The sequence below is a fragment of the Eurytemora carolleeae genome, unplaced genomic scaffold (genome assembly GCF_000591075.1).
Source record: "Eurytemora carolleeae unplaced genomic scaffold, Eaff_2.0 scaffold592, whole genome shotgun sequence".
Classification (NCBI taxonomy): Eukaryota; Metazoa; Arthropoda; class Copepoda; order Calanoida; family Temoridae; genus Eurytemora; species Eurytemora carolleeae.
Window position 1 is genome coordinate 253949 of NW_019397035.1, and position 26630 is coordinate 280578.

At 31.2% G+C, this 26630-nt stretch overlaps 1 protein-coding gene across 6 annotated transcripts; it reads left to right on the forward strand.

Moving 5' to 3' along the window:
- Positions 1-5623: 5623 nt before the first annotated feature.
- On the forward strand, positions 5624-26630 carry LOC111711306 (uncharacterized). 6 transcript variants are annotated; one of them, XM_023485636.1, is made up of 27 exons: positions 5624-5848; positions 8033-8082; positions 8893-8972; positions 9089-9154; positions 11697-11767; positions 12031-12066; positions 12186-12231; positions 12651-12719; positions 13753-13807; positions 14243-14303; positions 14484-14530; positions 15097-15183; positions 15455-15653; positions 16204-16258; positions 19082-19193; positions 19953-19993; positions 20241-20303; positions 20518-20647; positions 21371-21437; positions 21597-21702; positions 22061-22107; positions 22805-22895; positions 23238-23296; positions 23597-23683; positions 24350-24527; positions 25268-25656; positions 25909-26023. In XM_023485636.1, exons 1-26 carry the CDS (start codon positions 5791-5793, stop codon positions 25497-25499), a joined length of 2193 nt encoding a protein of 730 aa, XP_023341404.1. In that variant the 5' UTR covers positions 5624-5790; the 3' UTR covers positions 25500-25656; positions 25909-26023. The 6 variants fall into 6 exon arrangements, with proteins under 6 accessions (XP_023341404.1, XP_023341403.1, XP_023341400.1 ...); XM_023485635.1 differs by having other exon boundaries at positions 5625-5848; positions 22802-22895; positions 25268-25552; positions 25968-26630; XM_023485632.1 differs by having other exon boundaries at positions 5625-5848; positions 22802-22895.

Below are 26630 nucleotides of genomic sequence, written 5' to 3' on the forward strand. Positions count from 1 at the left end.
TTTTAAATTTTGATTTTCTCCGTTAAAGGAATATTTCAGATAGATACAGAGTGTCCCACGAAACATGACGGTTGGTGAATAGTTTTGAATGTCTTCTTCCACATACCGTATTAGATATTAGAGACTTTTTGCAGTTTATTTCTTTAAAAACATGTTTAATTCATATATATTTTACTGTGAAATCAATTTTACTTTAGTATAACAAACATATAAAAAACTATAAAATTATGGAAGAAGACATTTTAAGCTATTCACCAACTGTCATGTTTCGCGGGACACCCTGTTAAAAAAACATAAGGAAGATGAGTAGTAGATTTGCGAATTTTATAAAACTTTTTCATCCTCAACTTATTGTATAGATAAAGATGCAAAAATCGAGCACACTACTTTTTTAATTTGGGGTCTCTTTGGAGCACCCCGTACCTATTTTCTTATGGTGTTTTGATTTGAAGAACTCAAAGCTTTCAATTTATGATGAGGAGTTAGTTTTTATTTCACTGAGTTAGCATTATATTTATTTTAAACATTGAAACAATTAAATATGATAGTTTACTCTAATTTTTACATTTAAAAAAAAGCATAATTATATAGACTGTGGTCATTTCCTAAAATAAGACTCCCATCACTTTAACAGCATTCTTTTTTTAAAAATTTTTGTATGGCTAAAATTTGAAAAGCAAAATATGCATCCGTTTCAGAAAGCACAAAATTTGACAGAAATTGTTTTTAGTCTGAAAGTAAAAAAAAAAATAAAGGCAACAAATGCGCAGTGAATTTTTCATTATATCGTGATTCCACGACAGTGACAGAATGACCCCAAAAAACAGTAAAATCAAAAAAAGCCATTTAAAACTTTCATGAGTGTGTATTAAATTTGTTTTCATAAAGTATCAGTTTGATCATTAGCTTATTAAGTAAAATGGACATTTAAGAAATTTCATGAGTGTGTACAGTGAAACCCTTAATACGAATACATCGGAAGAATTTATCCAATGTCGTCTTGACAATTTTTCAATGAGTTTTATACAATATTACATAAATTTCAATAATTGCGAAAATAAATAAATATCCATGAATATGCAGGAACTAAATATCAACATTCCATTATCAGAAAGTGAAGAATACGACATTTGATGAATTCTTTCAATGTATTCGTTATTAAGGGTTTCACTGTATTAAATTTGTTTTTATAAAGTATTAACAGTTTGATCAGTAGCTTATTAAGCAAAATGGACATTTAAGAAATTGTATGTATGTGTATTAAATTTGTTTTCATAAAGTATTAACCGATTGATCAGTAGCTTATTAAGTAAAATGGACATTTAAGAAATTTCATGAGTGTGTATTATATTTGTTTTCATAAAGTATTAACCGTTTGATCAGTAGCTTATTAAGTAAAATGGATTTTTAAAATCAAAATATTATTCCAACAATCATATTCCTATTCCACAGTTTAATGTGGCCCACTGTATCTTGTAATAACGAAATAAATATTAAATAAACAAAGAACTGGTAAAAAAAATCAGGTCAGGGGAGGCACAGGGTGTGAGCCCCCGATGCGATCAAATTTAAGGTAAAATAAGTGCTTATTGCTGTGTAAGGGGGGGTTCTGCCCCCCCCCCCCCTGTTAGCCCTAAAAAACTTTCAGTAACGAGCATATAATTCTAATTAACACCTATTTCATACATGTAAATTGTACATTTTTCTAGATACATTTTTACTTGCCCTGTACGAGGTTGTGTGATTAAGTATATAAATATTGAAATTAATTTGAGAGAGAGAGAGAGGTTGCGTGAATCTATACGCAATATTTAAAAAAGGTTTTTATAAAGTTAGAACCACAAATGAATACCTTGACCAAGTAAATACATTATGTAAAGATAAAAATGTTGTTAATGAAAATGGGGGAAATATATATCAGAACCTATCCTATAAATTTAGAACCTAGATCCTAAAATCTAGAACCTATCCTATAAATCTAGAACCTAGATCCTAAAATCTAGAACCTAGATCCTAAAATCTAGAACCAAGATCCTAAATTCTAGAAAGACTAGATCCTAAAATCTAGATAACCTAGATCCTAAAATCTAGAACCAAGATCCTAAAATCTAGAAAAACTAGATCCTAAAATCTAGACCCTAGATCCTAAAATCTAGAACCTAGATCCTAAAATCTAGAAAACCCAGATCCTAAAATCTAGAACCTAGATCCAAAAATCTAGAAAACTGGGTAACTCACCATTAACTGGATAGTAATTAGTAATACTGTGAAATACTGGGTAACTCACCATTAGCTGGATATTAATTAGTAATACTGTGAAATACTGGTTAACTCACCATTAACTGGATAGTAATTAGTAATACTGTGAAATACTGGGTAAGTCACCATTAGCTGGATAGTTATTAGTAATACTGTGAAATACTGGGTAACTCACCATTAACTGGATAGTAATTAGTAATACTGTGAAATACTGGATAACTCACCATTAACTGGATAGTAATTAGTAATACAGTGAAATACTGGGTAAGTCACCATTAACTGGATAGTAATTAGTAATACTGTGACATACTGGTTAACTCACCATTAACTGGATAGTAATTAGTAATACTGTGAAATAATGGATGTTATATATCTAGATTTGTCTCTCTTATAACATTTAATTTTTTCTAATCTTTCTAAAAATATACTTCCATGCGATGTCATTTACCAATTATATATTGAGTAATTCAGGGACTGATTACGTTATTATTTAAGATCCTTGAATACAAAATGCTATCAAGGCAAGGAGCGGTTTATGAAATTTTCTAAAGAATGAAGAAATAAATCAAAAATTGCATTTTATCCCACCCTGGATACAAATTCCTCTTTTGGAATTATTACAGACCCCCCCGTGATTTTGCAGCTCTTAGAGTTAAGAGAGGGGTGTGCAAAGAAACATGTCCCTAGTCCAACTTTTCAAGGCCAGCTCATCAAAGAAGTACAGTGTTTATTTTTACTTTTGACAAATATTAAAGGCCTTCCAAATAAAAGGTTTTATGGTCTGCAGTAATTGATTAAAAGGTCATTGATGATGTTTGATTTTTTGAAACACGGACCAGCCGTTTGATCGTTCGTCAGTCTTCACCCTTACCCTATGCAAACAAAAAAATTGTTCACAAATATGAAGTTAACAAGCGAAGAAATTTGAGCGTTCTAATGTAAGCCATTTTTAAGTTATTAGGCTTTTAGGGCGCTTCGCCCCCATCTTCTATTTAAATTGTGAACATGTTTTTTTTGTTTACATTATAAAACAAAGAAGAAACAAATTTTGCGGATTTAAAAAAAAATTCGCGGATTTTCAAGAATTTAAATTTTTTTACAAATTAAAAACCTTTAAAACACATTTTTTAAAATTTGTTATCATTCATAAACCTTCCCGACGGTCTCGTGATGTCCCACAAAAAATTTGGGCCCGATCGGTTCAGCCGTTTTGAAGTTTATTGGATACAAACAAACAAACAAACAAACAAACAAACAGACAGACAAGCCAAATTTTTAACCTAATCTCTGTTAACTTTTATCATCTCTACCTCTCTGCCTCTGGCTCTTAGCTCTATATAATCTTTTATCCTCTCTATCTTTGATTCTGAGCTCTCCGTAATATTCTATATACTCTATCTCTGACTCTGAGCTCTCTATAATCTTTTATCCTCTCTATCTCTGATTCTGAGCCCTCCGTAATATTCTATATAATCAATCTCTGACTCTGAGCTCTCTGTAATCTTTATACTCTATACCTCTGATTCTGAGCTCTCCGTAATATTTTATAATCTCTATCTCTGACTCTGAGCTCTATGTAATTTTTTATCCTCTTTACCTCTGGCTCTGAGCTCTCTGTTATCTTTATCCTCTCTGCCTGATTCTGAGCTCTCCGTTATATTCTATAATCTATATCTCTTACTCTTAGCTCTCTGTGAGCTTTATCCTCTCTTTCTCTGACTCTGAGCTCTCTGTAATCTTTATCCTCTCTACCCCTGGCTCTGAGCTCTCTGTAACCTTTTATCCGCTGTGCCTCTGACTCTGAGCTCTTTGTAATCTTTACCCTCTCTGCCTCTGACTCTGAGCTCTCTGTAATATTTATCCTCTCTGCATCTGACTCTGAGCTCTTTATAATCTTTATCCCTCAACCTCTGGCTCTGGGCTCTCTGTAATCTTTTATCCTCCAACCTCTGGCTCTGAGCTCTATGTAATCTTTTATCCTCTCTATCTCTGGCTCTGAGCTCTCTGTAATCTTTTATCCTCTCTATCTCTGGCTCTGAGCTCTCTGTAATCCTCTCTATCTCTGACTCTCTGAGTTATCGATCTCTCCGTTTTCCTCGGAATTTTCTTAAGAATGGTCTTTTAGAAATCATTTGTAAACATTCATTCACATTCAATATCTATCATCTCATACATCCTCTACTATTCATCCTACCCATACCATTCATCCTACTCATACCATTCATCCTCTACTATTCATTCTACCCACACCATTCATCCTCTTCTATTCATCCTACTCATACCAGTCATCCTCTACCATACCATTCATCCTCTTTTATCCATCCTAACCATACCATGCATTCTGTATTATTCATACTACTCATACCATTCATCCTCTACTATTCATTCTACCTTTACCATTAATCCTATTATGTAAATTTAACTTTAATTCTTCCCTTTTCCTAAATAGTTATATAAATTTTGCCTTTTTTTATTTGTCAGTTTTTTTTTATCAAATAAGCACGAATAAACAGATCCTGCATTTTCAAGTAGGTTTAGTGGTAGTGGAAGGTTTATAGCTGGTCAACATTTAAACTAGAAATAGACAGAGAAAAGTTTTCATACAAATTCTTTTTTGAAAATCTACCGACGAAAACAGATAAATAAAAATAAATGTTGTTATATTGTTACTATTAATGTTGTTGTTGTTGTTGTCGTTATAGTTGTTGTTGTTGTTGTTGTTGTTGTCGTTATAGTTGTTGTTGTTGTTGTTGTTGTTGTCGTTATAGTTGTTGTTGTTGTCCTAGTCGTTGTTCCTGATTGTTCTTGTTTATGCACATATTAAGTTCTAGTTCTTGTTCTTTTCCTTCATTATTATTATTATTATTATTAAATTATACTCATTATTATTTTAAGTTGTATATTATCAATCGAAGACATTTCTTTTAACTTTGAATGATTTTATATCAACTGTATGAAGACAGCTTGGTTTTGCAGCTGTCCTACCTAGAGACCAGAAACAGTTGGCGTTTTTACGCAACCACTTTAAGGACGAAAAACAGCTGTCGTGACCAGTCCTAAACTCGATATGAAATATTGATCATAGAATCAAAACTGCAAATTAAGTTGTAGGCGATACAATAACGATAGATTTAAATATATTAATCTTAGCGTATTTTTTGCAATTATGTATTTCGCGGATTTTATATTTAATGTAGGTCGTGTTTTACGGATGAACAGCTGTGCTAGGACCGGGGGAGGTGAGGTAGCGCTCTGGAGCGGCCAGACCGGTCTGGAACAGGAAAAGAGGGAGAAGGGGGGGGGGAAGGGAGCAAGTGGTCGAAATGAATAAAAGAAGGAAGGGAGGGGGGGGAGTAACTGGTCGAGGCAGGTAGTAAACAGACAGGTAGCTGTAGACTGTTCTAGCAGCTGGTAAATACGGCCAGTCCATCCTGAAACCGTGAACTTAGCAAGTATTCTGCTTCTGCACATCTCCTAAATCTACAGTTAAATAGTGCAGTTTTCAATTACAACTAAAATTAATGAATTAAAATGTTAAAAATTAGAGCAGACCACGAACTTATTGCCCCCTCCTCACTTTTAACCACAGGTAAACTATTCTGAGAGATCCACAGAGGGTTTCATTTAACATGAGCTAAATTCGGCGCAGGGGCGTACGAAGGCTTCTGTTTAACACAAGTAATTGCACTTATTTTGCACAAGTAATTATTATTCTAATTTTATATTGTTTGAGGTAAAGTTGAAATTATGTTTTTTTCGCAACTTACTGCCAGGCGTGGCCCTGTAGGTTACTCATACCTAAACTAGTTTTAATACCCTGTAATTCACACAGGGTACCCAAATAGTTGCCGATTTGCTCAATGCGAAATCGGACTTTTTTTCAGTTCACGGCATAGTTGAGCTCTGTATATGAGGTGGTAACTATGCTACCACGATTTAATCATAATAGTTTTGTTACTTTTAGATGCTCCAGTTAAGTTCAATTGAAAATAAATGACTTACTTTCTGATAAATATTCAATGGTTATTTTGAACTTAAGAAATGTGGAGAAATTATTGAATTTACATATAATCATTCCGTTGAGCGGATAAACCATTTTAACAACGACTCTTGTGAGACCCCTAGCGGTTAAAAAATGAACTGCACAAAATCATCCACGGCAGGGCGGATCTTGTGGGGGGTCAAACTGTGTTTGGGACGGTGGGGGGGGAAAGCTATACTACAACTTTATTTAGATTAAAGCTATACTACAACTTTATTTAGATTAAAGCTATACTACAACTTTATTTAGATTAAAGCTATACTAAAACTTTATTTAGATTAAAGCTATACCACAACTTTATTTAGATTAAAAGCTATAATACAACTTTATTTAGATTAAAGCTATACTACAACTTTATTTAGATTAAAGCTATACTACAACTTTATTTAGATTAAAGCTATACTACAACTTTATTTAGATTAAAGCTATACTACAGCTATATTTAGATTTAAGCTATACTACCACTTTATTTAGATTAAAGCTATACTACCACTTTATTTAGATAAAAGCTATACTACAACTTTATTTAGAATTAAAGCTATACTACAACTATATTTAGATTAAATTTATAATACAACTTCGTTGCTGTTTTGTTGTTAAATTGTTGATTTCATTAAATTGCCTCTTTTTAATTGCTCACCTTGGTAATATAAATTTTTCAATTTTCTTAGATGTGTTTTTTATTTTTGTCACCTAAATTTGAGGGACTGCCAACTCAAATACAGGGTGTCCCAGGAAATATGACAGTTGGTGATTGATTTTAAATGTCTTCTTCCATGATTTGTTAATTTCTTTGATGCCAAAGAAAATTATAATAGATATCACATGGTCGTCATATTGTAGTAAAATTGATAAGAAAATAAAATATATTTGAGTAAAAGTTTTGTTTAACGAAATAAAGTGCAAGAAGTCTTTAATATCTTATACTGTATATGGAAGAAGACATTTAAAACTATAATTCACCAATTGTCATGTTTTGTGGGACACCCTGTAAGTGATTTTCAGTCATTCTCCATGTCCGATTTACAACGGAACCCTATACAATTCTACCTGTTCAAAGATGATGAAAATTTCGACGTTTTTCTTGATTTAGGAAAAATTCTTACAATTTTTCTCATTGTCGCTGCAGTATTATTCCGCAGGTCACTTTTTAAAAAGAAACCACAGATTTGAAAAAAATAAATAAATCTTATTATCATCGTTAAACAAAAGGTGTTGAAACGTTTTGTAACATTTTTTATGTTCAAGCATTATTCGAAAATATCATCATGCGTTCTTAGTCAGACTTATTTTGCACAAGTTATTGCACTTATTTTGCACAAGTAATTGCACTTATTTTGCACAAGTAATTGCACTTATTTTGCACAAGTAATTGCACATATTTTGCACAAGTAATTGCACATATTTTGCAGAGTTATTCTTTTTAGAGGGAGAAAGCTTTGTCAATAAAGTTTTGGTTGAAACTTAATCGTTTTCTATAATTTTTTATTTGGTTATTTTTCATTTTCGTATTTTTTAAAGAGAAGGCAGGGCCCGGCTTATTTTTAGCTTTACTTCTGCAGAAGTAATAGGCAAAATTTTATAGATTTTTACGGTAGAGTTTGCATCTTTTGGATTGCTGTATGTTAGTAGTGTAATAAATGATGTATTTAGAGTTGGCAGGNTCGGGGTTGGTTCTCATGATGAAGGGGGCGGCCGCCTTAATTCCTGTATTAAGATTTGTTTTTTTAGATGATGGAATTACTGAAGTTGACCTACCCAGCCATCTATCAGGGCAACAGGTACATAACAGCTTTTATTTTAAAAGTTAAAAATAATAAATTCTGTACAGTCGTCTCTAAGAAAATTGTCTGTGGTGGTTGATTAGACACATGTACAGAAATAAATAAGTTTTTGCCTTGGGTCTTGTAAGATCTATAGATAAACAGTCCTTGAATAAGTCTCTAGTAAAGTCAAACATGATTTACGCGAATCCGCGGCTGAAAATGCGTGGAGAATTCCACTGTTAAAAGATTTACTATTAATCCGGTCAAATCAAAATGTTTTAGAAGGATTTAACTTTGATGAAATAGATGTAATTATTGATGATATTTGTAAAAACTAACTAAGTTTTTATTTTTATTTTATTTTTTTCGACTATATATTAATTCTATATTTTATATGTTATATATCTCATTTCTAGTTGATTTTAAATTGTACCATTATAAATGTGTACGAATAAATAGAATTAAAAAAATTTGGGTCTGATAGGTCCCTGGTCCAGCTGTTTCGACGTTTCTTGGATACATACCAACAGACAATCCAAATACAGGGTTAGCCACAAAGGATCCGACTGTGAAGACGACATTTAGACGAGAACCTAAGGTTAAATCTTAAGTCTTATGCCTTGAAGTTAGTTTTTATCAGTTCATTGAATGATTTGGCAAAGCTAGAAGTTTACAGTTGCAGGGAATATAATGAAAATAAGGAAACAGACAGTAAAAATAGGTACAGTCGTCTCTGAAGTCTCATCTTTGTGGGTAACCCTGTAGATAGTAGTTAAATATTAGTTATTATTTAAAATTTTTATAATAATCCTTACTGTACTCAAGGAAGAAGATGGAGATAGAGAAGATTTGGAAGGATCATGCGGAGAAGGAAATAATAATGTTCACGGAAAATTACACTTTAGGAATGAATTCACTAACTAAAACGACATTTGAACGAAATCTACGACGACATTTTATGACTAATGCTCAAAGACGACATTTAGTTTCGTCACCTGATAATGGATTCAATATTGATTAGAACGAATGATAGAAGTATTCTGTTTAGCTCAAGATTGGATGAGTTTACAAATAAGATCACATGCTTGTAAGTATATATAACTAGGCTTTTAGGGCGCTTCGCGCCCATATTCTATTTAAATTGTGAACATGTTCTTTTTGTTTACATTTTAAAACAAAGAAGAAAAAAATTTTGCGGATTTTTAAAAAAAATTCGCGGATTTTCAAGAATTTAAATTTTTTTACAAAATTAAAAACCTTTAAAACACATTTTTTAAAATTTTTTTATCATTCATAAACCTTTCCTGTGGTCACGTGATGTCCCACAAAAAATTTGGGCCCGATCGGTCCAGCCGTTTTGACGTTTATTGGATACAAACAAACAGACAGACAAGCCAAATTTATATATAGACTAGAAATTCAAGGCGCTTCGCGACCTTCTTTCTAGGCTTTTAGGGCGCTTCGGGCCCATCTTCTATTTAAATTGTGAACATGTTCTTTTTGTTTACATTTAAAAACAAATTAGAAAAAAATTCACGGATTTTCAAGAATTAAAATTTTTTTTACAAAATTAAAAACCTTTAAAACAAATTTTTTAAAATTTTTTTATCATTCATAAACCTTTCCTGTGGTCACGTGATGTCCCACAAAAAATTTGGCCCTATCGGTTCAGCCGTTTTGACGTTTATTGGATACAAACAGACAAACAGACAAGTCAAATTTATATATTGATTAAAAGTAGTGATGTCTGTTTGTCTGTCTGTTTGTTGGTTTGTATGTCAAATTAAAGTTTAGGAACTTCTGCACTATTCTTAGTTGAGTGGGTTGACTTTAGTTTCCAGGCAAAGCTGTGTTCCCAAACTACAGAGCGTCTCATACAAGATACTTTAAAAAACCTGGTATTTTCTGCAAGAAAATTTACATATTAACCTTTTACCTTTGATTAAATATGATTCATTCTTTCTTCAATTTCTGATTAGTCCCTTAAATTTCAATTTAGAGGCTTTAAACGATCTAATATGATGAGAGACACCCTGTATATAGAGTAGTGATATCTGTGTTTTTGTCCGTCTGATTGTTAGTTGTTAGGTCCGTTAATAACTCAGGAACCCGTTGACCGATTTGCCTCAAACTTTAATTGATAGCTTGCTATAAACTCGGGAATGTTCTATGTTGAGTAGGTTGACTTTAACAGAGTTTAGTTTCCGGGCAAAGCTGTGTTCCCAAACCATTACTTTATAAAGTTAAATATCTTTTTGTGCTTGTGCTATTAAATAAGACATTTTTAAACTCAATCTGTAATTATTAAAGTGGCATTTAATTAAATATCAAAACCATTAAGGATCAAAAACGAAATCACATTTTCAACTTTATCAAATTATCTTAAGAAACTGTTTTTCGTAGAAATATTTACAATATCTAGAGCAAAATTCGTGGATTTCTTAAACAAAGATAAAAATAAAATGTCAAAGATTACAGAGTTGTTGAACTGTAAATAGAACTCTTTAACTAATTGCCCCGAGCTGGGACTTTTGAATGGTGGATATCAGGGTTAATGCTTGATCCACTCTTTTTCTTAATCTCAAGATTAAATAATGCTTGTTCTCCTCTTGTTATTAATCTCAAGATTAATTTACTGATCGGGATTAAGGATATCCCAATTTAAAGTTTTCAGCTCAGATGAAATTGTTTGAGCAATTCTTTTTGAAAGGACTGTAGATATATTTTCATAGGATAAGCACGGTCGATTCACTAGGGTACCCTTAAAACCTTTGTCTGATCTAGTTTGAATTATATATCCATGTTTTTTCTTTTAACAAACTGATCATTTTCAAATGTGGTTTCTATATAATAGTAATTTGCACATTTCTTGAGAAACAATGAAGAAATTATCAGAATTGAATAACGACGTTATCTTCCACATTATTTGATCAGATTAAGGCATTAAAGGCACTTCCGTGAATTTGGCATGCCTCTATTTAATCAGAAATTTCAACGACAGTCCTTCTTAAAGCCTAATTCTTACTATTTTCAGAGCTTGTCAGCAGAATTGTAATTCTTAGTGTTTTCAGAGCTTGTCAGCAGAATTGTAATTCTGACTATTTTCAGAGCTTGCCAGCAGAATTTTAATTCTTACTTTTTTCAGAGTTTGTCAGCAGAGTTTTAATTCTTACTATTTTCAGAGCTTGTCAGCAGAATTGTAATTTTTACTTTTTTCAGAGCTTGTTAGGAGAATTGTAATTCTTACTATTTTCAGAGCTTGTCAGCAGAGTCTTAATTCTTATTTTTTTTCAGAGCTGTCAGCAGAACAGAATTGTAATTTTTACTATTTTCAGAGCATGTTAGCAGAATTGTAATTCTGACTACTTTTAGAGCTTGTCAGCAGAATTGTAATTCTTAATATTATTAGAGCTTGTCAGCAGAATTGTAATTCTTATTATTGTTAGAGCGTGTCAGTAGAATTGTAATTCTGAAGATTTTCAGAGATTGTCAGCAGAAATGTAATTCTGACCATTTTCAGAGCTTGTCAGCAGAATTGTAATTCTTACTGTTTTCAGAGCTTGTCAGCAGAATTGTAATTCTTACTATTTCAAAGCTTGTCAGCAGACTTGTATTTCTTACTATTTCAGAGCTTGTCAGCAGAATTGTAAGAGCTTTCCAATCTGGAGATTGCATTGTTTGCAGCACCAGGACTTACCAGGCATTTATTTTATTTTAAATACAGGGTTATTCGTTAAAGTAAGTTTTTGTTGTCCGATCCTTTAGTTTGGTGTAAAACCATGTCGAATATTCGAAAATCTCACCGTTAACTTCAGCTAAGAAATAAAAAAATCATATATATAAATCTGACTCTGAACCCACTTAGGACCCTGTATAATTTTAAACATATTAATTCCAGAATTCGAAAAATAACATTTATTTTAAATGAATTAAATAATTCTTAAGAATTTAATTTATGTCTAGGATTAACCCCTACCCTTGTATCTCTGTATCCTCCAGGTAAATTGATAAAAATACAATGAGTAATACCTGCACAGTGTTTCACATCTTGAGGTTTAAAAATTAGTTTAAAAAATTCATTGTCAAGTGTCAAAAATATTTTATTATTTTTTTATCAGAAAATGATTCCCGTCCTTTTCCTCAAAAGCGATTTCAGTGTGAAAGGTGAGTGTAAATGCAAAACAAGTTTTTATGTAAAAATAAACTCAGATCTAGGTTTCTTGAAAATTGAAAAATAAAATAAAACATTTTTCATGGCCTTACGTCTTAACAACGTTAACGCTTTATGAATAAGAAAGCTGTTAAGATTTGCAACCTTTTTTAATGCCGTATAAGTCTGTAACCATTGACTTCTAAGCTAGCTATTTTCAAATAAGTTTACAGTGAACAAAAAGAAGCTGTTAATAGACAGCTTCTCTTTTTTATTTCTATATTTGTGTGCGTTCATGTTGTTTGAAATACTTGGTAAAAAATCAAACTTAAAGTCGAAAGTCGATTTCATTGTATTAATATATGCAACGATGACTGTTTATGAATTTAAGTTTTGAATACAAACAAACCTATTTTAAAAATTAATTTTTTAGATGCAAACGGAAATTTGCCACAGCTCAGGAGAGAAATGAGCACAACAATAACACTGTTAGAATTGTCAGGTATAATTACTATTTGAAAAATAATTCCGTCTCAATCTTTTCAAAAATAATTAGTAATTGCTCCAATTTATTTAAAAGAAATCACCCCTCCGGCGTTCATATGTTCAAAAATAATTAACCCATCGATCTATTCAAAAATAATTAACCCCCTTTAATCTCCATCAATTCAAAAATAATTAACCCCTTTAATCTCCATTTATTCAAAAATAATTAACCCCCTCTAATCTCCATCTATTCAAAAATAATTAACCCCCTTTAAACTCCATCTATTCAAAAATAATTAACCTACTTTAATCTCCATCTATTCAAAAATAATTTACCCCCTCTAATCTTCATCTATTCAAAAATAATTAACCCCTCTAATCTCCATCTATTCAAAAATAATTAACCCCCTCTAATATCCATCTATTCAAAAATAATTAACCCCCTTTAAACTCCATCTATTCAAAAATAATTAACCTACTTTAATCTCCATCTATTCAAAAATAATTAACCCAATTCTCCCCAATCGAAATCTATTAAAAATATAATTTACCCCCTCTAATCTTCATCTATTCAAAAATAATGAACCCCCTCTAATCTCCAGCTATTCAAAAATAATTAACCCCCTCTAATCTTCATCTATTCAAAATTAATTTAACCTCTCTAATCTCCATCTATTCAAAAATAATTTACCCCCTCTAATCTCCATCTATTTAAAAATAATTAACCCAATTCTCCCCAAACGAAATTTATTAAAAAAAAACACCCTCTCTATTTTTTCAAAAGTTTTGATTGATATATCAGCAAATGTTAAAAAATGTGTCTAATATATTTTTGAATATTATCAAAGACGACAGTAAATTTCGAAAAAATAGCTTTTTAGATTTTTTTAAATTTTGGGCCAAAAATCATTTATTTTAAATATTCAAATTAAAGACTACAAAAAGACAGTAATAACAAATAGCAGTTTTATGTTATTTTTTACAATTTGAACATTTTAGAAAATGATATAATTGGAAGACGACATTTTGAATTCTCTCTAAAATTTTAGGTTAGTTTGTCCGCAGTGTAATGGGCAGTACAGTGACTTAGAACAACATATACAGGTATCTAGTCATCTATTTATCTATCTACCTATATCATTCTATCTATCTATCTATATATACAGGTACCTAGTCATCTATTTATCTATCTACCTATATCAGTCTGTCTATCTATCTATCTATCTATACAGGTACCAAGTCATCTATTTATCTATCTACCCATATCAGTCTATCTATCTATCTAGATATACAGGTACCAAGTCATCTATTTATCTATCTACCTATATCAGTCTATCTATCTATCTATATATACAGGTACCAAGTCATCTATTTATCTATCTACCTATATCAGTCTATCTATCTATATCAATCTGTCTATATATATAAACAATACACATTTTTATCTATTTACTTATCTATACCATCATTTTAATTATACATATCCCATAGACACCAGTCTGTAAACTCATCAGATGCTTGTATAGTAATATTATTTAGGAATCCCACCAAGGATGTGTAGAGTGTGGAAAATGTGGATTAGAAACTATACAACTTGTTGGTAAACATCATTGGCATATATTTTGTATTGTTAACATTTTGATTTAAATTAATTTTTTAAATATATTCGAATTCTGATAACACTTTGTGACTCAACAGCACAAGAAATTTATTTTCATCTTTCCGTTTAAAATTCAATTGATAGTTCATTTGAAAAGTTTTATAATATTTTTTGTTGCAGCTCACTGCCATTCATTACATCAAGGCTTCAGCAGTGTTTTAGCAGAGGTGAATAATCTTATAGATTTTTTCACTTTTTCCGTTAAAAATCCGGAAATAATGTTGTCACTTTTTCCGTTAAAAATCCGCAAATAATGTTGTCACTTTTTCCGTTAAAAATCTGCAAATAATGTTGTCACTTTTTCCTTTAAAAATCCGCAAAAAATGTTGTCACTTTTTCCGTTAAAAATCCGCAAATAATGTTGTCACTTTAAGCCACGAAAATTATATCAATGAAAACATTTTACTCTCAATACATTCTTTTGCAATCTGAAGTAAGGGTTTTACGGGTTTTATTTTGGGGCAGGTGTTAATACAATGTGAACCGGAAAGCTGTGGAATAGGAAGACGACATTAAAGCTATTAATGTTGTTACAAAGCAAATAGTTCACACTGCACAATTTGCCGTGTTTTATTTTTATTGGATTATTTCAAGTCATAACCTTAATATTAAAGTTTTCTTCCTATTCCAGGTGTTTCTAGTTCTCACTGTAGCATCATAGCATCCTATTTCTTTTTGTGTCCAAAAGTTAAACATATTTTTTTCTTATTCTCCATCTTTTTTTTTTTTTTAGAGTACTACAACTTGTTTTGGAGATGGAATAAGTGCCGAGTGGAAGGAAGTGGTTTTAGAGACACCGGCATTTTTTCTTGCCTCAGAGGTACTTGAAAAAACAAGTTATTTTATATACCCTAGAGGACGCTGCACTTCCTACCGCCGGTTCAAATCTTCAAATCCTCATGAATCTTCAAATCTGATTCACATTTGATCAGAAAAAGCTTTCAAGGGTACCGTTGTAAATCGGATATTGCCAACTTTGTTTGGTAAAGTTCACTTGAAATTAAGCATACAATCCCTTTAAATTGCTAATGTTAGCCGACAAAAAATGTATTTTTCATCAAAATACAAACGAAAACGTTAGACATGTTAAGGTAAAACCAGATGACTCTGAACCTGCTGAAAGTCCTCTACCCAAATCTCAAGTAAATCCGCATGATTCTATCCAGCTAAAATCCGCGAACCAACCTTTGATCAAAAAAGAAAATAAACTTGAGAATATCGTCTTCAATCATCAAGACGAGACGACATCCTCTCTAAAATTTATTCCACGGTATTCTGATGACAGCCCAGGTAATTACAAAGCAAATAAACAATATTTGATTTGAAAAAAATATGAAAAAGAAAAACGTCTTAATTATTGATTTAGCCTTTTTACAAAGTACTAACAGATTTTTCCTTTAAATTTCCGCATATTCAAAATTTTCTTCGCAGCTGTCTTATACACGAAAATTTTAATTAAAAGTTAACTAACGGAAATATTACGAATTAAGAAAAGAGATTTAAAAATTAACATTACATTCAAATATTTACCGATCGTCTTTACGTGGTTAGATACCGTCGTCGTCGAATATATCAATACAATGATTTGATTTCAACTTTGAATAATATCAAACTTTTGAACAGCATGGATAGTGGATACATATAAACTGGAAAACAAAGAGAAGCTGTCCATTCAAAAACTTAAAAAAAATTTCTTGTTAAAAATGTGCAGAAATTATTCTATTCACGAAACCCAAAACTTTTACTTTGTGTTCCGAATCTTTGGATCAAGCGTCTATTTTGAGCGCTCATCTACGGATTAATTTTACAAAAAAATTTCACAAATAAAAAATTATTTCAGTGTTAGAAATGTCAATAGAACAACGAGAGCAGAAGAATATCGAGGAATATGAAAGGTAATTTTTAAGAGTTAAAATTTTTAATAAATCTTATTATTTTGTATCTCGAATTTTTATTTAGCTCATTATTATTTTAACACTGTTTTCTACATATTTATTGATTTATTTATTCAAAAGAAAGGAAAACAGATCTTAAGATCTCGATAAAATCTTAGTGAAAGTGACACCCACCCCCCCCCCCTCACATTTCTAAGTAACTATCTTTCTCAACCTGACCTGAAATAATCATGTGAGATTTTTCAAGAAATCATATTTATTTTTTTATAAATTCATTTATTTTGATCTTTTCCCCCATCTCAGAATGGAATCGGAACACCAAAAATCCTATGATTTGAAACCTCATTTGACTTATTTTAATTGATTCCATATTTTGACCTCCCGCGTAATTGAAGGAGGTCACGACCTCTATGATCATCTGAGGTTAAAAAGGTGTCTCAGAATGGAATCGGAACACCAAAAAACATATGATTTAAAACCTCACCTGACGTATTTTCATTGATTTCATATTTTGACCTCTGGAGGTCATTTATATCTGGAGATCAAGACCTCCATGATCATCTGAGGTTAAAAAGGAGTCTCAGAATAGAATTGGAACACCCAAAAACCTGTGATTTGATACCTCACATGAGTGACTTACTTTCATTGATTTTACATTTTGACCTCTGGAGGTCATTGATATTTGGAGGTTACGACCTCCTGAATCATCTGAGGTTAAACAGGGGTCTCAGAATCGGAACACCAAAAAACCTATGATTTGATACCTCACATGACCTATTTACATTGATTTCATATTTTGACCTTTTTAGAGGTCGTTATTGAAGGGAGGTCAAAATGGAGGTCAATGACCTCCGATCTCAAATTTTCTTCGTGATCCATGTAGACGACCAAAATTACAGGTTGCATGCAAAATTTCAGCCTTCTTTCTCAATTTTTAGGTTATATGCAGCCTGTACAAAATTTGGTGTCACAAAGTGTCAAAGTGCACCCCCTCCCCCCCCCTCCTTATGATATATTTTTAGTAAAGGCTGAAAACTTGAATAAAATTCAATTAAACAAATAAAAAGTTTCTGCCGTAAAAACAGGAAATCCGAACCCATGGGATTTTATCTGTGTTTTGAGCTTAGTTCATATTTTCTCCGCTAGGTGTCTCAGATTTAAGTTTTTCAAATCAAAATTTCCTTAAATATTTGCATATTTTTGGCAAGTAATTAAAAGTTTCTTTGCTATCATACATTTGCACTATATTTAGCTTAAGACATGTTTTGATGTTTACAGAAGTTGTTATATTGTTTTGAAAATACTGGGCTTATAAAACACTTAAACGCAAAATATCCAATCTTCATTACGTAATTGTTTTATAAAAGTTACAGTATTTTTAAATTTTATTTATGCAAGTTCAGATTGTTCTGAGCTGATTGTTCATCTGTTGCATATGAAAGGGGTTGATAAATGAAACAAAATTTGTTTTGTGTTACTATTGCCTTCAAAAACTAATGTTAGATTTGGAACTAATTTGCCCTGCAAACTAGGTTCCTTAATTATAAAATCTAGATGGACAAACAATTTATTAAGCTATTAAAAGTCTGTATTCAAGGCATAACATATAATTTAACCTAGGAATCGTCATATTTTAAGAGTTTACGGTCGTTTTCACTCTTTATATATCCAATCCTATGGGATTTTTTCTGTGTTATGAACTTAGTTCATATTTTCTCCGCTAGGTGTCTCAGACTTAAGTTTTTCAAATCAAAATTTCCTGAAATATTTGCATATTTTTGACAAGTAATTAAAAGTTTCTTTGCTATCATACATTTGCACTATATTGAGCTTAAGACATGTTTTAATGTTAAAAAATTTGTGATATTGTCTTGAAAATACTGGACTTTTAAAACATATATCCGTAAAATATCCATTTGTTATCACCTATCTTTCGTAGTCATTAACTCTATCTATCTGTTTTTGCGAGTTTGGATTAGTTTCTGAGCTGATTAGAAGTATAATTTAAGCTGTAAATACTAGACCTAGGATTAATATCCTGAAAAATTCCCCCCGTCCCTCTCATGATTCTTGTTTTAATAAATTGTCGACTGAAAAATGAAAAAAATGTTTTTCGTGTTATTGTTTCCTTCAAAAACTAATAATATTTAGACCCCCCCCCCTCCCCCCCGACCCCAGCTAGTATTCCAATATAACTGGGGAACCACCTCAACCTAGATTATATAACTAAGGAATCAGCTCAGAACAGGTCTGAACTTACAAAAAGATAATTTTACTTGAATTAGCCTAAATAGTGATTACAGAATGGATATTTTGCGTTTATATGTTTTATAAGCCCAGTATTTTCAAAACAATATAACAACTTCTGTAAACATCAAAACATGTCTTAAACTAAATATAGTGCAAATGTATGATAGCAAAGAAACTTTTAATTACTTGTCAAAAATATGCAAATATTTCAGGAAATTTTGATTTGAAAAACTTAAGTCTGAGACACCTAGCGGAGAAAATATGAACTAAGTTCATAACACAGAATAAATCCCATAGGATCGGATATATAAAGAGTGAAGACGACCGTAAACTCTTAAAATATGACGATTCCCAGGTTAAATTATATTTTATGCCTGTAATACAGTTTTTTAATAGCTTAATAAACTGTTTGACAAAAGTAGAAACAAGTAGAAAATAAGGAAAAGGACAGGAGCAATTCTTTACAGTCGTCTCCAAAGGTTACCCTGAATATTAAGTGATAAAGGCCCTCAATGAACTTGACAAAATTCTAAAATAAATCATATATTTCTTGAAAATGAGTAAAATATTTAGGTATAAAGAAGATGCAAAGTCAAAGATAGGAATCAAGAATGAATGTGAAATCTGTGGATTTATCCCCTACACTAAGAATAAATACAGAGAAAAACAGGATCATCTGGCTAAGGTAAAAAACTTAAAAAATTGGATTATTAAAGAAAAAAGGAGAGAATCTAAACTTAAATCAAAGTTTTTTTTTTGTAAAATCAGATTCAAATTTTAATTGAAACCTCATAATACCCTTGTTTTTTTTCCTATATTCCATAATTCTTATCATTGTACATTGTAATTCATATTATATACGGAGTGTCAATTGATGAAAATGTTTTTATGCCCTGGGTTGCCTCTTTTTAATCTATGGTGAACATATCCTGAAACCCATATATTTCCAGCTGAGCTGGGGTAAAATTTTCATTATTTTCTTATGGGTTTACAAGTAAAATATCCCCCCAGCTGAGTACACCTTTCAATATTTGCGCATTTTTTGCTATGAAGTTCCCGCATTCTTTTGAATGATCATCTTCCAGCATTAATATTTGGGATTTTCTTTAATATGTACTTTTTAAAAGTTTAAACTTTATATTAGATGTTATCCAATTAATTGACGTGTCATTTTTGTGTATTTATTTATTTTGATAGTGTTAACATTAGAATTCATACTTCTTTCTTTCCAGGGCATAAAATTATCTAAAACCCTTCTGGTTAAAGGGGTCTCGTAAAGTTCTCGACTTTTTAGTTGAGATTTTTAACTCTCGCTACGCTCTGGTTAAAAATCTCATCAAAAAAGTCTCAAACCCTCTCGAAAAAGAAAAGTTTTTTGCTCAAATACTTTATACCTCGCCTCCCTTCAACCACTAGGGTTATAAATAGTTATTTTTTCTTCCAGATGCATTTTAAAGAGAAAATAGACAGACTGCTGCCCAAAAGGAATATACATTATATATTTAACAATTTAGAATTTTTAAAATTTACAACAAACATTTGGTTTGTTCTTTTGTTTTAAAGAATATCAATTAAGATTAGAAGAATGGAACTTCAAAAATAATTGTATAAAGAAAAAATGTCATTAAAAAAAATTTATCAAAATCAAAATATTAGAGAATAAAAAGCAAAAACTTTAAAATTCTTGTCATTGCAGATAAAATCTTGTTTAAATGTATGTATTAAATTAAAGACCGTACCTGTGTCCTATTGAACAGTGTGAATATAACGGCAAGGACAGGCAAGACATTCTTAGGTAATTCAATTCACAATTGATTATTTTTTTTCTCCATATTTGAACACACTTAACTTTTGAGAGGGGGGAATTAATGACAAATTTTTAATTTTTCTTTGCCGTAATATTTCTGTAAGAAATACTAATGCCAATTATTTGCTGAATTTTTGTGTAATCTTTTCCCGAATTTTTCTGATGAAAAACTATGTCTAATCCTATATTTCTATTTTCTAAGGCACTATACTGGAAAGCATAATATATTGAAGATGTGGGTTGACGAATTTTTAAAATCTCGGAAGAATTCTACCCCATCCGCTCTTTCTCCGGGCCGCATACCCTCATTGGGCCTTCAGAAAGAGAAACTTGTAAGTTAATTTTTAAAATTATATTTTTTAAGTTTTAGTGTATTTTATTGATAATTCTAGACTTTTAAGGTGCCTCAACTAAGAATCAATTTATTACTATTGCTATACATGCAAAACATTCATTATCACTTTTTCATGATTTAAATCTTGCTAGGGCATCTTTAGAATCTTTCTATAAACCTTAGTTGTGGGCCCAGGGGCGGATACAGTGATAAGTGAGGGGGGGGGGGGCAAGATTTTTAGGAACCAAAAAATTGTTAATTAGGAACAAACATTCGCGCCGCCGGCGAAATTTTTTTTTTGACTAAGACTCAAAAAGAGTCAAAATTATTGACTAAAGACTAAAAAACTAGATTTTTAACTTTTCACACATTATAGTTTATTAAGACAGATATTTTTCCTGTTTTGCACTAGGGTTTCTTTCCCTTAAGCATGCTATTGAGAATTTATTCTGAAAATAGGAACAAAAAATTCCAAATTCAGGGGGGGCGAATGTCCCCCCGCCCCCCCCCCTGTAACCGACCTTGGTTGTGGCCATGTCAACCTTGATGTCATAGGTTTGGCCGTTTCGATTCATCTAAGCCGCTATTGCATATTTATCTCCGAGTCAGTAATATCAAATATCAAATATTTAACATACAAGTGATACCTAGGATTTATGTCAAATGTAAAAGAAAAAAAAACCTTTTTACCCTATCCCTTACTTTTGATGATTTTATCTAGACTGGGGCTGCTGGTGGACTTGATTCAAATGTTCTCACTTTCGCAGATATGGAGGCCATGGCTAGAGGTTTTACACTCAAGTTCAATAAATTAATCCAATTATTTTTTATCAACCTTCATGATTTTATGTTGAATATCACAGATATTTTTTTCAAAATCATTTTTTTAATAAAAAGTTTGTGAAAAAGTGGCAATTTTTTAAATTTTAACTTGTGTTTAAATCCAGAAAAAGAGATGGAGATGAGAGGTAAAAAAAGAACTCACAACGGCATTGAAATCTCTGAACTTAAAAAAGAAAATGGCGTTTCCACTATTTTTACAAACAAGCAAAGGTAAGAATTGGAGAAATCAAGATTAATACTGTGGTACTCATAAAACTGTGAAATGCGGATTGTAGAATGATTCAAATGTAGACTTTAAACATGTACACAACAATTGTGCACTGTGCAGTGTACACAGACCAATTTTAATTACTAATTATGCTTAAAAATACTTATTCTTATTTTAACGAGAATGTTAGCTCTAGCTGTTATGATTTTGATTTCTCTCTAATAAATATTATTTACTTACTTACTTGCTTACCATTCTTACTTACTTACTAAGTTGATTTCCAAACTACTAATTTTCTATTTACTGTAAAATATTCTGAATATAAATTAGAAATAATTATTTTGATATCATTTGTTTCAGTTCTCAAGCACATGTACCCATCAAGCCGAAATTAGAGGGATATTTAGGTAAAAACGTTAATTTCAAGAATATTTTTTTGAACCCCCTTCCCCCTTCTTTTGGTTAAGGTTTTCCTTATTAAATGTTTCCTTACTGAACATTTCCTTTCTAAACGTTTCCATACTGAACAGTTTCCTACTGAAAGGTTTCCTACTGAATGTTTCCTTTCTTAAAGTTTCCTTACTGAACATTTTCTTACTGAACGTTTCCTTACTCAACCTTTCCTTACTTAACATTTCCTTACTGAACATTTTCTTACTTAAAGTTTCCTTAATGAACATTCACTTCCTGAACATTTCCTTACTAAGCATTTCCTTACTTAAGGCTTATTTACTGAACGTTTCCTTACCAAACATTTCCTTACCGAACATTTCCTTACCGAACATTTCCTTACCAAACATTTCCTTACCGAACATTTTCTTACCAAACATTTCCTTACCAAACATTTCCTTACTGAACTTTTTCTTACTTAATGGTTTCTTTCTGAACATTTTCTTCAGAAAACATTTCCTACACAAAACGTTTACTTACAAAACGTTGCCTGCACAAAATGTTTCCTGCCACAAAACGCTATAATAAATTTTTTCTCAGGAAAATCTTTCTTAAAAAAATACAAATAGTTTTTTATTGCCCCTCCCTGTATTTTTATGGACCGCCATTAATAATTCACAAATAAATAAAATAACTTCAACACATACTTAGAAGGGGTTGCCCATGACCTTCTGAACACCCCTGTAACCGGCACAGTTACAATCTCAACTCCTTCCGGTCAAATCAGTCTCAGTAGACAATCCAGGTATTCATCTACCATCTCATCAGGTAGACAATCTAGGTATTATCTACCATTTCATCAAGTACACAATCCAGGTATTCATCTACCATCTCATCAAGTAGACAATCTAGGTATTTATCTACCATCTCATCAAGTACACAATCTAGGTATTCATCTACCATCTCATCAAGTAGACAATCTAGGTATTTATCTACCATCTCATCAAGTTTTTGATTATGATTGCAGTACTAATTGTTTTCAGATGTACACAATAATAGCATGACCTATCATTATTTTATAGAAAATTAATTAGATTTATGATTTGATTAGAAATCAAAACTTGATTAATTTAATTAATTGATTTAGATATTTTAGGAAATCAGTTGAGAAGGTTTCAGAGTCCTTCAAACTATTGACAGCTCCAGGTAACACATCGTGTTTTTTCTTGATTTAGAAACACAATGATATTCCTACAAACTATTGACATGTCTTACACAATCTTTAAAATTTGAAATAAAAATTTGATTTTTTGAGTTTTACTAGTTTACCATGGTTATTTTGGTGATTTTTTTAATTAAATCTTGGAACCAATTATACTTTTTAGTATAATATAATATATACAGCTAATTAAACTTTATATGATGATTACTTTATAGAACTGCTATAATGGAATTGATCATGAATTGGCAATGAGTGATAAAGTAGTTAAATGAAAGTATTATTAGAAGCTGGAGCTGAAGCCCCTGTTATTCCTCTCTATCTCTACAAATGTGATCAGTGTACAGGGAAGGTCGTCTTCAAATCAATAGAAGGTAATTTTAAACATTCAACATTTTCATTCGTAAATAGTTCAGTTAAAGAGTCCGATCAACCTTAAAATTCTTTAAAATATCATGATAGAAAATTGATGGCAATATCAGGATAGAAAATTGATGATAATATCATAATAGAAAATTGATGGTAATATCATGATAGAAAATTGATGAAAATATCATGATAGAAAATAGATGGTAATATCATGATAGAATATTGATGGTAATATCATGATAGAAAAGTGATGGTAATATCATGATAGAAAATTGATGGTAATATCATGATAGAAAATTGATGGTAATATCATGATAGAAAATTGATGGTAATATCATGATAGAAAATTGAGGGCAATATCATGATAGAAAATTGATGGTAATATGATAGAAAATTGATGGTAATATCATGATAGAAAATTGTTAGTTATATTATGATACAAACTCTTACGTAGGAGGTCTTTATTAGTTTTTTGAATCTACGAAAAAACAACATGAATTTTAAAAAATGCTGAAATTGAATCAAATTTCTTTAAAAAAAATGAATTATTTGAAATTATTTTTACACAAAAACTCTTCTTTAATTTTTTGTAGTTTAAAAATTTCTACTTTTAACCACAGATCGATTTTTCCTGCTTTACAGCCAGGCACTAAGAATTATATTTAATAAAGGTTTAAAGCATCACAAGATAGTTGAGCACCCCCTGGAGGATGAAGAGATTGATGTAGATCCTCTAGCAGCCTCCCCCCCGGCCTCCGTCCTCCCTCTGACCAAGGAGCATCAATGTATTGGATGCAGTATGAGGTTTATTTCTCAACAAGCACTTGATCTTCACCAGTCTATTTGCAAGTATGTATCTTCTGGAGATATAAAGTAGCAAGCTTTGTTTACATGTCTGTTTGTTTGTATTTCCGATTGTAACTCAGGAATTTCTTACCCGATTTGCTTCAACTGTTGATTGGGTATCTAGGTAGACCAACAGAAATGTTCTTAGTCATGGTTTAAAAGTTCTAAGTTGAGTAGGTTGCATTTTTAGGGAAAACTTTGTTTCAAATTTCTATATTAAAGGGAGTGTTCATGAAAACTTTAGGGGGTCTTGGATGAATCCGAATGAAATTTCGATCATTATTAATTATTCTTCTATCTGTTGTGCCTATAAAGGAGAATATTGTTGATAAGTTGCATTATACAGTGAAACCCCTAATAACGAATACATCGGAAGAATTTATCAAATGTCGTCTTGACAATTTTTCAATGAGTTTTATACTTTATTACGTAAATTTCAGTATTTGCGAAAATAAATAAATTGCCATGACTATTCGGGAACAGTTTTAAAGAGTGAACCATATAATCATTTAATTAAAAAACTGAAAATCTGCAACATTCCATTATCAGAAAGTGAAGAATACGACATTTGATGAATTCTTTCGATGTATTCGTTATTAAGGGTTTCACTGTACCAAGCACACCATGAATATTCAATTATATTTATAACTGTCTGAGCCTTTAAGTATTAAAATACATAAATTAGCAATATAAAACTATTTTGGTAAAAAAACTCCCCATCCATAAACTCTTATAATTTTCAGGAATACAGCAGCGTCAAGTTCCTTAGCTGGAGTTTCATTGGTTCTGGGAACATCATTGCTAAGCTCTGTTCCCATCACATCTCTCACCGTTCCAGGAGGATCCTCTGTTACAACTACACCCCTCACCGTTCCAGGAGGATCTTTCGTTCCCATAACACCACTAAACGTTCCAGGAGGGGAACTGCCCAAGAAGAAAGCAAGACGACCTCCTCCAAATCTTGTTCCTATCTAGTCAACTTTTTCTTAAAGATTGCAAATTAATCAGAATTTTGCTTTTAAAAACAAGTGCATTATAATTCTAAAATCACTATGTACAGGGCTAAATTTGTGAGATGATAAAAAAGTCTGTCTTAAAAAGTGATGCACCTTTTTAGCTCAATGTTTTGTAGGTACGTTAAACCCTAAATAAGCCATACATCGAAAAAATTTATCAAATCTTGACAATTTTTCAACGGGTTTTATACTATTTTACGTAAATCTCAGTATTTGCGAAATAAATAAATGGCCATGAATATGCAGGAAACGTTTTAAAGAGCTCCATATAATCATTTAATTAAAAATGTAAATATCTCCAACATTCCATTATCAGAAAGTGAAGAATACGACATTTAATGAATTCTTTCGAAGTATGGCTTATTTAGGGTCTAACTGTATAACACAACATAAGGATTGCTATTAATGTATTTCTTGTTATTTAAAGCATACTCATGAGTCATGACAGAGAAATGTGTAAAATATATATTTATAAATTTGGGATATAAAGATGCAGAGTCACCTACTATAGAATGAGCCTGCAGAGACGACAGTAAATGAATTTATTTAGTCCTTTGTCTTAAATTGCTTGCTCTTATTTTACATATGATACATTATATCTAAAAGCAAAAGAAAAAGATTAAAAGCTTTGTGGGTAACTCTGTACACTCAGTGTAAAAATCATATGATTTCTCTTAACTTAAATATTTGAAGGAAGTGTGATATGGCTTACTCTGTATTCTGTAATTAACTTCACTGTTCTTTCATGAACGCCGATTGGGTTCAAGATACAAATGCGGTACAGTACAGTACAGTACAGTACAGTACATTGGGTTCAAGCTACATGTGCATTTAAAAATATCTAGATATCATTCCAAATAAGTAAACGTATAAAGTCATGAATTTAATGTGAAAAATCAAATAATTTTTAAGTTTAAGAATTTTTAAATCTTAAAAAACAACATTTTTATTTAATTTTTTAAGGAAACAATAAATGCCTAAACTTAATAAGTTAAACTTTTGGCCTAATTTATTTGTAAAGTTAACATTATCCTGCAATAATTGTAAACATTATGATTAATAACTATTTTCAATAAATACTAAATCGTAA

Excerpts from the sequence above, each read along its gene's own strand:
- LOC111711306 (XM_023485635.1), top strand. The coding sequence starts at position 5,791 with ATGTTAAAAATTAGAGCAGACCACGAACTTATTGCCCCCTCCTCACTT. Across the intron at positions 5,849-8,032 it reads CTCCTCACTTTTAACCACAG|ATGATGGAATTACTGAAGTT; the intron begins GTAAACTATTCT and ends TTGTTTTTTTAG. Across the intron at positions 21,438-21,596 it reads TATGGAGGCCATGGCTAGAG|AAAAAGAGATGGAGATGAGA; the intron begins GTTTTACACTCA and ends GTTTAAATCCAG.